Source organism: Chiloscyllium punctatum, chromosome 39 (genome assembly GCF_047496795.1).
Source record: "Chiloscyllium punctatum isolate Juve2018m chromosome 39, sChiPun1.3, whole genome shotgun sequence".
Taxonomy (NCBI): Eukaryota; Metazoa; Chordata; class Chondrichthyes; order Orectolobiformes; family Hemiscylliidae; genus Chiloscyllium; species Chiloscyllium punctatum.
Genome location: NC_092777.1, coordinates 21,125,683 through 21,138,127, shown reverse-complemented (window position 1 = coordinate 21,138,127; position 12,445 = coordinate 21,125,683). Strand labels below are relative to the sequence as shown.

At 37.8% G+C, this 12,445-nt stretch overlaps 1 protein-coding gene across 1 annotated transcript in view; it reads left to right on the top strand.

Annotated features, from left to right (window-relative positions):
- Window positions 1–7,422, top strand: part of LOC140463861 (myosin-1B-like) — a 33,115-nt gene extending 25,693 nt beyond the window's left edge. The window contains exons 31-41 of the mRNA XM_072558287.1: window positions 1,303–1,486; window positions 2,106–2,271; window positions 2,619–2,743; window positions 2,870–3,178; window positions 3,315–3,518; window positions 3,616–3,741; window positions 3,830–4,000; window positions 4,107–4,211; window positions 4,347–4,442; window positions 4,585–4,713; window positions 7,270–7,422. Of these exons, the coding sequence (XP_072414388.1) occupies window positions 1,303–1,486; window positions 2,106–2,271; window positions 2,619–2,743; window positions 2,870–3,178; window positions 3,315–3,518; window positions 3,616–3,741; window positions 3,830–4,000; window positions 4,107–4,211; window positions 4,347–4,442; window positions 4,585–4,713; window positions 7,270–7,296 (1,642 nt within the window). The 3' untranslated portion in view covers window positions 7,297–7,422. The remainder of the gene's footprint in view (window positions 1–1,302; window positions 1,487–2,105; window positions 2,272–2,618; window positions 2,744–2,869; window positions 3,179–3,314; window positions 3,519–3,615; window positions 3,742–3,829; window positions 4,001–4,106; window positions 4,212–4,346; window positions 4,443–4,584; window positions 4,714–7,269) is intronic.
- The last annotated feature ends 5,023 nt before the right edge of the window (window positions 7,423–12,445 follow it).

Genomic DNA, 12,445 nt, shown 5'->3' with positions numbered 1-12,445 from the left:
CGGTCTCCAATTTCTAATTTCCTCCCTCTCCCCCTTCCGCTTGTAGACGAGGGTGATGATGCCTTTCCTCATGGATTCACTCATGGTACCTGCCCGAAGCATACTGACATACACCTCCAGCAGGTCCTGGCCGATCAAGTCCCAAAGAGCGGAATAGAGCTCGACCGGTAAGCCGTCGCTTCCGGGAGTTTTATTCTTTTCGAAGGACTCGAGGGCCTTGGTCAGTTCATCCAGAGATAGCGGCTGATCCAGCCTCTCTCGTGTTCCGTCATCTAGGACCTCCGTGATAGAGGACAGGAACGACTGGGAGGCCGCGCTGTCGGTTGGCTTCGAGTCATACAGGCTGGCGTAGAAGGATTTGCTGATCCTCATGACATCAGCCTGAGATGACGTTACCGAGCCATCTTCTTTCTTCAGGCTGCTGAGCACGGAGCTCTCTTTGTGCACCTTCTGGAAAAAGAAACGTGAGCACGTCTCGTCCTGCTCCACCGAGCGGACCCTGGACCGGAAGATTATCCTGGAGGCCTCCGAGGCAAAGAGCGAGGCTTGCTGGCCCTTCACCTCCTTTGGACTTCCCATGAGAGGAAACATCTTATGTTTAGCCTATAAAAGCTCTTGCTTATTTAAAACCGCTCTCTGAAGTAAACGATAAACCTTCCCTTTGTTAAAGAAAAAGGCACCAAATTATTCAATAATTCCTGATAGTTGTAACTTCTCATTTATTAGATTATACTTGTAAACCTTTTCTGCACCATCTCCAGTTCCATCTGATCCTCTAATAAAATGGAGACAGAGTGCTGAACAGCCTGTTAAATTTGGTTGTATACAAGATTTAGTTTTATTCATTCATGGCTAGCATTTATTGTCTATCTTTAATTGGCTAGAGTCCAGTTAAAAATCAAAAATATTGCTGTGGGTCTGGAGTCACATGTCGTCCAGACTAGGCAAAGATGGTAGTTTTCCTCCCTAAAGGCCGTTAGTGAACCAAGATTTTTTTCTACAATCGAAATGGATCCAGGGAAATCATTAGGACGATTATTTACAGATTTTTAAAATTGAATTCAGATTTCACCTCCTGCCATGGTGGGATTTGGACTCAGATCCCCAGAACATTAGCTGTGCTTCTGAATTAGCAATCCAGCAATAATACCACTACGCCATCACCTCCCCTGCCCTCCTGTTCTTCAATTTTACTCCTGTGACAACGAGCCTGATTGCTCTGGTTTTTATCATTGTGTACATTTTCAGTTCTTCAGAAATTACCATGTTTCAATTTTGCATACTACTATAATTATTTCCTAGGAAAAAACTTGCCCAGCGACTCCAAGAGGCTGAGGATCAAATCGAGGCAGTAAATTCCAAGTGTGCATCACTGGAAAAGACCAAACAGCGACTTCAAAATGAAGTGGAAGATCTAATGATTGATGTGGAGAGAGCTAATGCTGCTGCAGCTGCTCTTGATAAGAAGCAGAGGAATTTTGACAAGGTGAGAGGGTGGCCTTACGGCAATATTATTGGGTAATGCCAGTCTCCAACCAATTTTATTCACTTCACATAATATCAAAAAGATAGCTGAAAGTACTAGCCCCTGCAAATATTATAAGCCCTGACAATGTTCCGGCAAAAGTACAAAAGGTTTGTGCTCCAGAACTAGCTGTACTCTTAGCCAAGCTGCTGGTGTGAACCTGGCAAATTGGAAAACTGCTTTCAACAGCACTTTCCAAACCTGTGATACTTATCATGTTAAAGGACAAGAGCAGCAGATTCATACGAACATCATGCTGTAAGCTCCTCCTCAAGCTACAGATCATCCTTTCTTGGAACTGCATAATAGTGACAAATAATCATTGAATCAAAATCTTGGCACTCTCTTCCTAAAAGCACTTTGAGTTTACCTACTCCCCATGGACTACAATGGTTTAAGAAAGCAACTCCCCTCTTTCTTAAAGACAATTAGAATGGGGAATAAATATTGAACTAGCCAGCGTCACCTACAATCTGTAAAAACAATTTGTTTTAAAACTTGGTTCTATAAAAGTGGAAAAGTTATGAGCCTTTTTGCTTGAGGATAAAGAATAACTTTTTAAGCTGTTGTGTCCTGACAGATTCTGGCGGACTGGAAACAAAAGTATGAAGAATGCCAGTCTGAATTGGAGGCATCTCAGAAGGAATCTCGATCTTTAAGCACCGAACTCTTCAAAATGAAGAATGCTTATGAGGAATCTTTGGACCAGCTTGAAACACTTAAACGAGAGAACAAGAATCTTCAACGTGTGTTATTTCTCAAATTTATAGCATTCTCTTAGCCTGTTTTACTCACTTGTGTAATCCCAATTTTAATTTCGCTGTTGTTGGTGGTCATTGCCATCCTTTAAGCTCTGTAATTCTCTCTCTAAATCTTGCTGCCTCATCATCTCTTCTCTTTCTTTAAGATGCTATTTAAAGCATTCTTCTTTGGCCAAACTTTTGATTGCCTGTTCTAATATTTTATTTGGCCGAGTGTCAAATTTTATTTTCTAATATCACCTCTAAAGATGTAGTGAACAGTTCACTACATTAAAGATATTATAAATGCAATTTTTGTTGCTAAAGAGAAAGTATTATGTTTCTTTAAACAGAGGAGATCTCAGATTTGACTGAACAGCTTGGAGAGAGTGGCAAGGCACTGCATGAGATGGAAAAGGCTAAGAAACAGGTTGAGACAGAAAAGAGTGAAATTCAGACAGCTCTGGAAGAAGCAGAGGTACGTGAATAAATAGTCAGGATTTTCATTGAAGAGATTACACCATTTCAAATAAATCTTAAAGTAGGCTAAACACAGCATCCAAGGCTTTTGCTTAAAACAAATACATTTTTTTGTCTTACTTAGGCATCACTTGAGCATGAAGAAAGCAAATTTATGCGTATCCAGCTGGAATTAAATCAAATAAAATCAGAAATTGACAGAAAGATTGCTGAGAAAGATGAAGAAATTGATCAAATTAAGAGGAACAATCAGAGAATTGTAGACACTCTGCAAACTTCTTTGGAGGCAGAAATCAGAAGCCGAAATGATGCTCTAAGACTCAAAAAGAAAATGGAAGGTGATCTGAATGAAATGGAGATTCAATTGAGCCATGCAAATCGGCAGGCAACAGAAGCTACGAAGCACCTCAGGATTGTACAGACGCAATTTAAGGTACGGTTAATAGTTGCTTCACTGTATTCCTTCAAACATTAAAATTGAATTAACTGACCTCTGCATTACTTCCTGCATTAGCTGTTACAAAATTAACATTTGCAAGTTAATGAGAAACTTTCTCAATGCTACTCAGGAAGCACAGTTACAAATTGATGAAACTTTGAGGAGCAATGAGGACTTGAAGGAGCAACTGGCTATGTCTGAACGCAGAAACAACCTTCAGCAAGCTGAAATAGAAGAATTGAGAGCAGCATTGGAACAGACAGAAAGAGCTCGAAAGCTGGCTGAACAAGAACTTATTGATGCTAGTGAGCGTGTACAGCTTTTACATACTCAGGTAATTTGTTGCTGGACAATTGAAGAATATTTTTCAAAGATTTTAGGCTGAATAAACATTCACGACTTCTCTCATACAATTGATTAACTTTTAATAGAATACCAGCCTCATCAACACCAAAAAGAAGCTTGAAACAGATATCTCCCACCTTCAGTCTGAGGTAGAGGATGCTATTCAAGAGGCAAGAAATGCTGATGACAAGGCCAAAAAAGCGATTACTGATGTAAGTTTTGCATTCAAACTAGCCAGGCAAACTTAGGTACTTCATGCTGATGGATAGAAGTAAATATATCATTCTTAATTACCATAAGGCTGCTATGATGGCAGAAGAGTTAAAGAAGGAGCAAGATACCAGCGCCCATCTCGAGAGAATGAAGAAAAACCTTGATCAAACAGTGAAGGACCTGCAGCACCGTTTGGATGAGGCTGAACAGTTGGCCATGAAAGGGGGAAAAAAACAGATCCAGAAACTGGAAGCCAGGGTATGTAGCAATGCTAAACGCTAAAATACTAGTCTAAATGGTGGCATGGAAATCTGGAGCATTTCCTTTGTTTGAGAGCCTAGCTGTTTATATTCTTTTATTTTAGGTACGTGAACTGGAGAACGAATTTGAAGCTGAGCAGAAGCGTTGCGCAGAAGCTGTCAAAGGAGCTCGCAAGTATGAAAGGAGGGTCAAGGAACTCACCTATCAGGTACAGAATGTATATTTGAAATGAAATTTTAAATACAATAAAATTACTGACATTGATATTCACCATTCAACACATTTGCTTACAAGATACTGGATAAGGACAGATTTACATATTCTTGTTTTAATTTTTAAATAGTCTGAGGAAGATAGAAAGAATCTCTTGAGACTGCAGGATTTGGTTGACAAATTACAAATGAAAGTTAAAGCTTACAAGAGGCAATCTGAGGAGTCTGTAAGTAATTCTGAATGCTGTATTATTTGAGGTTACTTGGTGTTCATTTATGTCGACTAGGTGTGTTTCAGTGCCATATTTCATTTTCAATGTGCCACTACATTCTTATGCCAAATCATAACTCTTTTTGACATCATTTCAGGAGGAACAGGCTAACATTCATTTGTCCAAGTTCAGAAAGGTGCAACATGAGCTTGAGGAGGCTGAGGAGCGTGCTGATATTGCAGAATCCCAGGTCAACAAACTCAGGGCTAAAAGCCGTGATGTCCAGGTAATTTTCTTCTTGTTTTAAATGTCACATTCATCTGAAGCATTTAACTCTATATTATTACATTAGTATATCCTAACTGTAGATATTAATCCACTAGCAGCTGCAAGAGGTCTCCAGCCTGACAGAATTGTATCTAGGTTGCACGACTTCTGTCTGACAGTTTCTATCATAGAAGAGAACTGTTGGCATGCCTTGAAACAGTCAAGGGAGCAGTGTATAAAATTTGAAGAAAAACTAAATGCTTGGGAATTGGGGACAGTACAATCCTTACTCCTTAAATGTAATGTTTAAGATGATGCGAATAGGACCCTGATTGTTTTGCTAGCTAGGTTTATCAATGCACTAGATTTCAACACACACATAATAGCGAAGGCTGTATTTGCTGCCACAACATATTCACTATATAAGCAGTTGTATACTTGGGAGGTCACTTTCTTTTAAAATGGTGCTTCAATTACTCGCCTCACTTTCTCCCTCATGAGTTTGGTAATATCTCACCTCTTAGTGTTGCCAAAATCCATATATGCCCTCAACTTGAGTCTTTTGACCTACCTTGGATGCCTGCTCACTGCTCACTCCCCCAACTCCTCACTCAAAAACACTCTGCTTACCTCTCACTCACTGCCCCTCCTGCTGCCCCTTGTGCCACCCTTACTCCCAATCCCTAACCTTTCATTGCCTCACTGCCCCAAGTCTCTAAGCGATATGTTAAGCTGAGTAGCAAGCTGAATGAGGGAAGCAGAGAACAGAGTTGCGAATGGAAGGCAGTGAGTGGAGAAGACAACGGGACTGGGAGTGGGATGTGGCAACAACAACGACAACAGGGCATACCAATCCCAAAAAGAAAGAACAGTTTTTAAAAATGTTATATGAAAACAGAAAATCCTGGCATTACACAGCAGGACTGTGAGCATTTTTGGGGCGAAAGCAGTGTTAACATTTCAAATCCCCTGACGCTTTATCAGAATCGATTCAGATGCTACCAGCCCTGCTGAGTTTCACCAGAAATTGCTTGTACTTCAGATCTCCAGCGCTCATAGTTCTTTGTTTTAAAAGCATGTTGTACTGGAAATGAATGTACTGGTCGTACGAGTCTTCCATTTTGAAGTACACAAGAGGAGGTGCGACAGTATGTCTCATTCAGCAGTTTTTACTAGTTTTATCTCTGAAAATAATTGCACCAAATTCTTGCTCCTGTCAGTAGGGGTGTATAAAGACTTTACTCAGCAACAATCCCTTTCTGCTCCAATGCATTGACAAGTGGCACAGCAAAACACCATAGGTGCTGGAACTCTGAAGAGAAACTAAAACTATTGAAAATACTCTGTGGGCCCATCAGCATTGGAGAGGGAGAAGCAAAGCCAAGACCTCCAGCCATTAACTCTTTAACACAACTGCTTAGAGGTGTATCAATTTTTAGGCATGGGGAAGAAATCAGGGAAGAGTAAAACAATAATAGGGAAGGTTTGTGATAAGATGAAAATTAGAAGAAATTATGTGACAAATGGACTGATATCACAAGGTAAAAAGGGACAAGTAGTGAAACAAAAGATGTGTACCTGGTTAAAGTGGAATCATTATAAAAGGGACCATCCAAAAGCAAAACTATGAAGGCAATATTTATGATCTGAAAGTACTGGAAACAATGTTGAGCCTAGAAGGCTATAAAATACATCATTGAATGATGAGATGATAATCTTTAAGCTTACTTTGCAATAGCATAAGAGGCTGAGGCCTAGAAAGGTGAGAGATAAAGTGGGGTAGAGAATTAAACTGCAGGCAACCAGAAGGTAAGGGTTACACTTTTGGTGGAATGGAGATACTCCACAGCATGGTGTCCAAATCTGAATTATGTCGCCCAAACGTAGAAGCGGACGCATCCTGCCAAATAAATATAGTGTACTGAATTGAAAGAAGTAAAATTAAATTTTCATTTCACATAGGAATGTTTTGGAGACTAGTACAATGAGAATATGGGGGCAAAAATAGCTGTGTTGGCATGAGAAGGTACTGCAAAGAGATGTAACGGTGTTGAAAATGTGGCTGTTTGAGGAGTGAACCAGAATGTCGCTTTGGAAGGCTAAATAGGTGGCATCATACTGGAAGTGGAGGAAATAGGAGAGGATGATCTTTTGAAGGAGGAAGCTTGGGGCGGGAAAGGTTGAGGACCAAAATAACCCTGCTGTGGTTCTGAGAAGTGTAGGAAATGCAATAAAATTGGTCAAAATCCATATTAATCATTGTGGAGAATGGAATGGGGTTGTTCTTGGCGGAGGAAAAAGTGAGACCTATCAGAAGTGCTGACAGCAGAGAAAGGGGTAATACTTTCAACTCTATGTTATTTCACTCTGAAACTAAGTGAAACTACGTCTTTTGGGGAGTTTCATTGTGGTAACAGATTGATCATTACTAGTATCCTGCTAGTTTAACATCATTTCTCAGTGATTGCTTTGTTCTGAAAATTCACGTCCAACTATGTTTTGAATACTTTTCAAGAAATCAGTGAATGCAAGAATTGGATCATTTGTTAATTGCAAAAACATGTTTATTTTACAGAAAGTAGTAGTCCAAGCTGAAGAGTAATTACACGGTTGAAGAGTTCACCTAAGAAATTCACAGAATGTGCATTTCTTTGTAACTTATTTTTCTATATTATGTTAGACTTATTATTTACAAGTTACTAATAAAGAAAGCATCAACTTGTTGAAATTTGTCTTGTCCTAATTTCTTTAGTTCTGATGAATCAAAGATATGATCAGAAGTATATTAGAAGTCAAGTTGATATGTAAACCAATTGTGTAGTCATTTGAGCTTCTCGTATTTTATTCTCAGATACAATAAATACCTCTTAATAAGATATATAAATCATCTTCTCAATAACTCAGAAGCTTTTCCAGACTATTAAAATAACCAAATTAAATTCTCACTAAACAATTTCAGTCCTGCAGCCAAGGTTGCTATAATTGTACGCTGAGAGCTTGAAGACTCAAAAGTAAGCACTTAAAAGTCATAGAGTTAGAGAATCATATAGATCCTTCAGTCCAACCTGTCCATGCTGACCACTCACCTCATTCTCTCCTTGCCCCATTTGCCAGCATTTGGCCCTTATCCCCCTGAACCTTTCCTATTCATATATCTATCCAGATGCTTTTTAAATGTTGCAATTGTACCTACCTCCACCACTTCCTCTGGCAGCTCATTCTATACACGCACCACCGTTTACATGAAAAAAATTACCCCTCAGGTCCTTTTTAAATTTTCCCCCTCCCCCCTTAAATCTATGCCCATAGTCAGCTTTAGGAAAAGTGCTTGGAGGTGCAGTTGTAAGTGGGCAAAATTATTGGTTTTGTTATAAAATTATAGGGTCCCATGATTCAGTCAGCTGGAACCTGGCTTTGTAGGCATTTGGTGCCACTGTTAGTCTTTCCCTCCACAAGTCATATCCCCTTTTACCAAGGGTGATTTGGTGGTGTGTAATAAAACTTCTGGATTTGAAAAAAAGGTGTGGGGAGGGGGTCTGTAGCTTTAGACCTGTGTAAAATACATAAATCACAGATCTGTTCAACAGTGTTGTTCTAGACAATATTTGCATTTCAACAATATGGTGGAATGGGTGAAACTGTTAAACAGAAACTGAAACTGTGACAAGCACTCAGTGGTTCTGGCAGCCTCAGTAAATAAACAGAGTTAACATTTTATTGTTGTAACCTTTCATCAGGTCAAAAGTCTTAGATCTTGCCCATTATGTCTGTTTTGCTCTCTGAAGGGGCAATGCATCTAGGGCCAATATCCACAAGTGATCAATCCTCAAGTACACTGCAAAAATCAATCTAGGTATAATATCTATCGAAATCATATTGTCTACAAGCAAAGACATTGCTTTTTGTGCAAGCAAACGCATTTTCTTAATTTAGTGTTAACCTTGGAATCATATAATGTAGATATGACAGTTCAGCACATTGTGTTTGTGGCAGATCTTTCCAAGTAGTGCCACTCCTTTGCTTCATTCCTAAAACCCAGCAAAATCTTCTTTTTCAAGTATATATAAAATTCACTTTTGAAAATGCTTAATTAGCTTACTTCTTTCACCTTCTCAGACAAATAATAACTTGTTGACTGGAGATTGTAAATACATAAGTTTGAGTTTTGACAACATTGAGGGAGTAAGACTAATGTCAGGTAAAATTTCCCAATGATAGAATTTGGGAGTTGGTTGTTATTATTGTATATTTTGCAAGCAATTGGTTCAAAGATACTACTTTACACCTATGGAGTAGGTGAGAATTGAACCCAGGCTTCCTAGTTTATGAGGTAGGAACTCTTATCACTCTGCCCCAAGAATGCTCTTGGATGTCATTTCCACATTTTCTATTTAGAGATGTTATTACACACTTCTGGAGCATGAAAGACTAGAACCCAGATCTCCTGACTCGGAGGTAGGGGCACTGCCACTATGCCAAAAAAAACTCTCAGAAATTATTTCTAAATATTTTCTATCCTGTTCAGAGATGCTATTACACACCTGCTATTTTATAACAATTATGTTTATTATATGCAGGTGATAGCCATAAAATGGGGCTTTTAAAAAGAAAACCTTTTATCACTGGTGATTTGGTACTGTGTGATAACACTTCTGGATTTGAAAAGAAATGTTGAGGGGGGGGGGGGGGTGTAGCTTTAGACCTGTGTCAAATACATTAATCACAGATCTGTTCAACAAGTTTTCTACACAATGTTTGCATTTCAACAATATGGTGGAAAGGGTTAAACTGTTAAACAGAAATTGAAAATGTAACAAGCACTGAGTGCTTGTTAGAAACAATAAAGAAACAGTGCTAACATTTTAGTGTTGTAACCTTTCATCAGGTCACAGTTCGAAAGTCTCAGATCTTGTCCATTATGTCTGTTTTGCTCTCTGAGAGAGCAATGCATCTAGGGCCAATGTCCTTCTTTCTCTCCATGGATAATAGTCTAAGTCCCTCTTGAATACCTTGATGGTAGAGTATTATTTAGGAAACATGACAAACAAATTGTTAAGATTCATTGCACTGCATACCTTAAATATTTGTGTATTTTGTGACTGAAAATATGCTTGCAGATCATGTAAAAAAGGCTAAAGCCAGATTAGTTGCTAGGGTTTTTAAAAGTGACTTGATGATATAGATGTTAAAATAGAATCTCCTGCAGCTTAAAAGATAATCTTGAGAACCTTTCTAGTTTATACGATAACACTGATGGGATTGTAAATCAATCAGCATTAAAGCTGTATTTCTCCAAGTTGATACTCCAGAAAGAAGTGTATCTGAAACCATGCAGTAGTACAGAAGGTAAAAGTTAAAAATCACACAACGCCAGGTTATAGTCCATTTTATTTGGAAGTACTAGCGTTTGAAGTGTTGCTTCTCCATCAGGTGGTGAAGAAGCAGCGCTTTGAAAGTTAGTGCTTCCAAATAAACCTGTTGGATTCTAACCTAATGTTGTGTGTTTTTAACTTTGTCCACCCCAGTCCAACACTGACACTTCCAAGTCATACAGAAGGTAAATTATGGAAACTAAGCAAATGCATCTACAGCCTACACAATGTTTTCATTATTCAGTTCTTTTGGTGTGGTCTGTTTTGCTGAAAATAGTTTTTTAGATGTTCGTCTAAAAGCAGATATTTCAAATTTTCATTAGTATCATAAAAGGAAAAAAAAAAATAAGGCATCTTTATGATAAAAGTTGTTGATTACATAAAATATGGTACTGTGGGATTTGAGAAATGTGTTATTAGTAAGACTGGAATAAAATCTGAAATTGGGAGCTGTACTTCTGGGGCTATTAAATATATTAACTGAAAATATTTAAAGGATGCCTAATATAACTTTAAAGCAATAATTCTGTTTTGAGAGTGATAATTCTATACCAGTTAATTAAACTAGGTCATCGCAGAAATCTGATGTTCTAACAAAAGAACAAATTAATCAATTGAGAAGCTTGATTCTTCACTTGAACTAATGGACCACTCAGACTAGATTTTTTTCTAGTTTTAATACACTGGATTCCAGTACTATGATAAAATATTCTGAAGTTAAGATATCTTTGAAAAAGAGAACGTAAAACATTTTTTTAGAAATAAGTCTGGAGAAATGAGTACTGACGTCCCATTCTTAGTAAACCTAATTAACGTAAAGCTCATCATTTTCAGTGATGCTTCACCAATAATTTTTCTACTGGATATTTATGTACCTCTGACTTTATGTTATTTCTTCTGGGTGAGAAGGGAAATAGTAGCCATTGAATGTGGCATCTAAGAAAATATAAAACTGTTAAAAGTACTTTGGCTACTAAAACATTGGCAGTTGTGGAGTCATAGATACTCTTTGTCATGTATTTTGGTATATGCTGTATATCTGTTAAGTATAATGTTCATTGTGGAATAATGCACTATGCGAGCAAGAAGATTACAGATTGACCTTAATTCTAAATAACCAAACAAATAAGGAGGAAGGAAATCACTACAAACAGTCAGGTGCAAATCATCAATGCCTGATTGTTTTGCAAAACAAAACATTCGATGTCCTAGAGGAGAGGTACATTGATGTGATTTGCTTTACAGTTCTGTTTGTACATTATAACTCATTTTAAAAAGAAAAATTAGGGAATCTGTTAATTGTTTATCAATTTCATGCAAATAGTGGGTGCACTAATTGGTGTACGTAAGCTGATTGAAACTGTGTTGTGGCTTCAAGTAATGTTTGCAACCTTTCACTCTATGAATTAATGTAAGACTGACTACAAATTGGCTGTAATATTATTCTTAAACTATGGCCTTTCTGAAATGTAATGGTGTGAAGAAAAAAATCCCCAAATCATACGATACACCAAATCACCAAAATATTGAACATGGCCTGAAGTGGAATCGTATTATTAGGAGAGATACAAGTTTCTATGAAGACGTGCTACATCAAATATTAAACTTTAAATTCATCATGTGAATGAATTACTTTTTCACCTTATTATAATGAATGTTATGGACTCTGAGATTGCAAATCATTTTGCAACTTCAAGATTGTTAAATCTCTGGATGTTCAAAATGGATTACAAATGGACAAAACTGGATCACCCTGGGATCTTTCATACTTGTAACAACCAAGGATTACTCCGAGAACAATGATACTGACCCTCTCCTCGTCAGACAAGATAAAATTTACTGATATAACCATATTGAATGATAATGTGAATCTACCTTGTGAAGGAACAAAGGTTTGAGCTCAGTTGACAGGAGAATTCAACTGCTTGATGGGATTACCTTGTTTGGGACTATTACATGGTAAATTGAAGATCAGTCATCATTTATATTTACTTGCAAGTACATAAAAAGCAGGGCTAGCTGCACTCTCCCAATAATGCAACCGTGGGAGTAAAGAAAAGCTGCTCTTCTTCATTCCTCAAAACTAATAGCTAAGCATTGACTTTTCTGAGTCTTGACATGCAGCTACATTCTTTCAAGCACACAGCGAATTCTGAATTATTCCATCAATGCCTCTTGAAGAAAATGTCAGCTACATTTTGAAACATCATCTCAGTGGCCTGTGAGATAGTCAAACCAGATTACCAGCCACAAACAATGAAAGGACTTACTCTTCATGATTTAGTATTTGGCTAAATTTAATTACTCTCCGTTTAATATGCATTTCAAGTGCATGCATTGCATTAGGGATTTACATTAATTATTTAATGGTTCTATCAA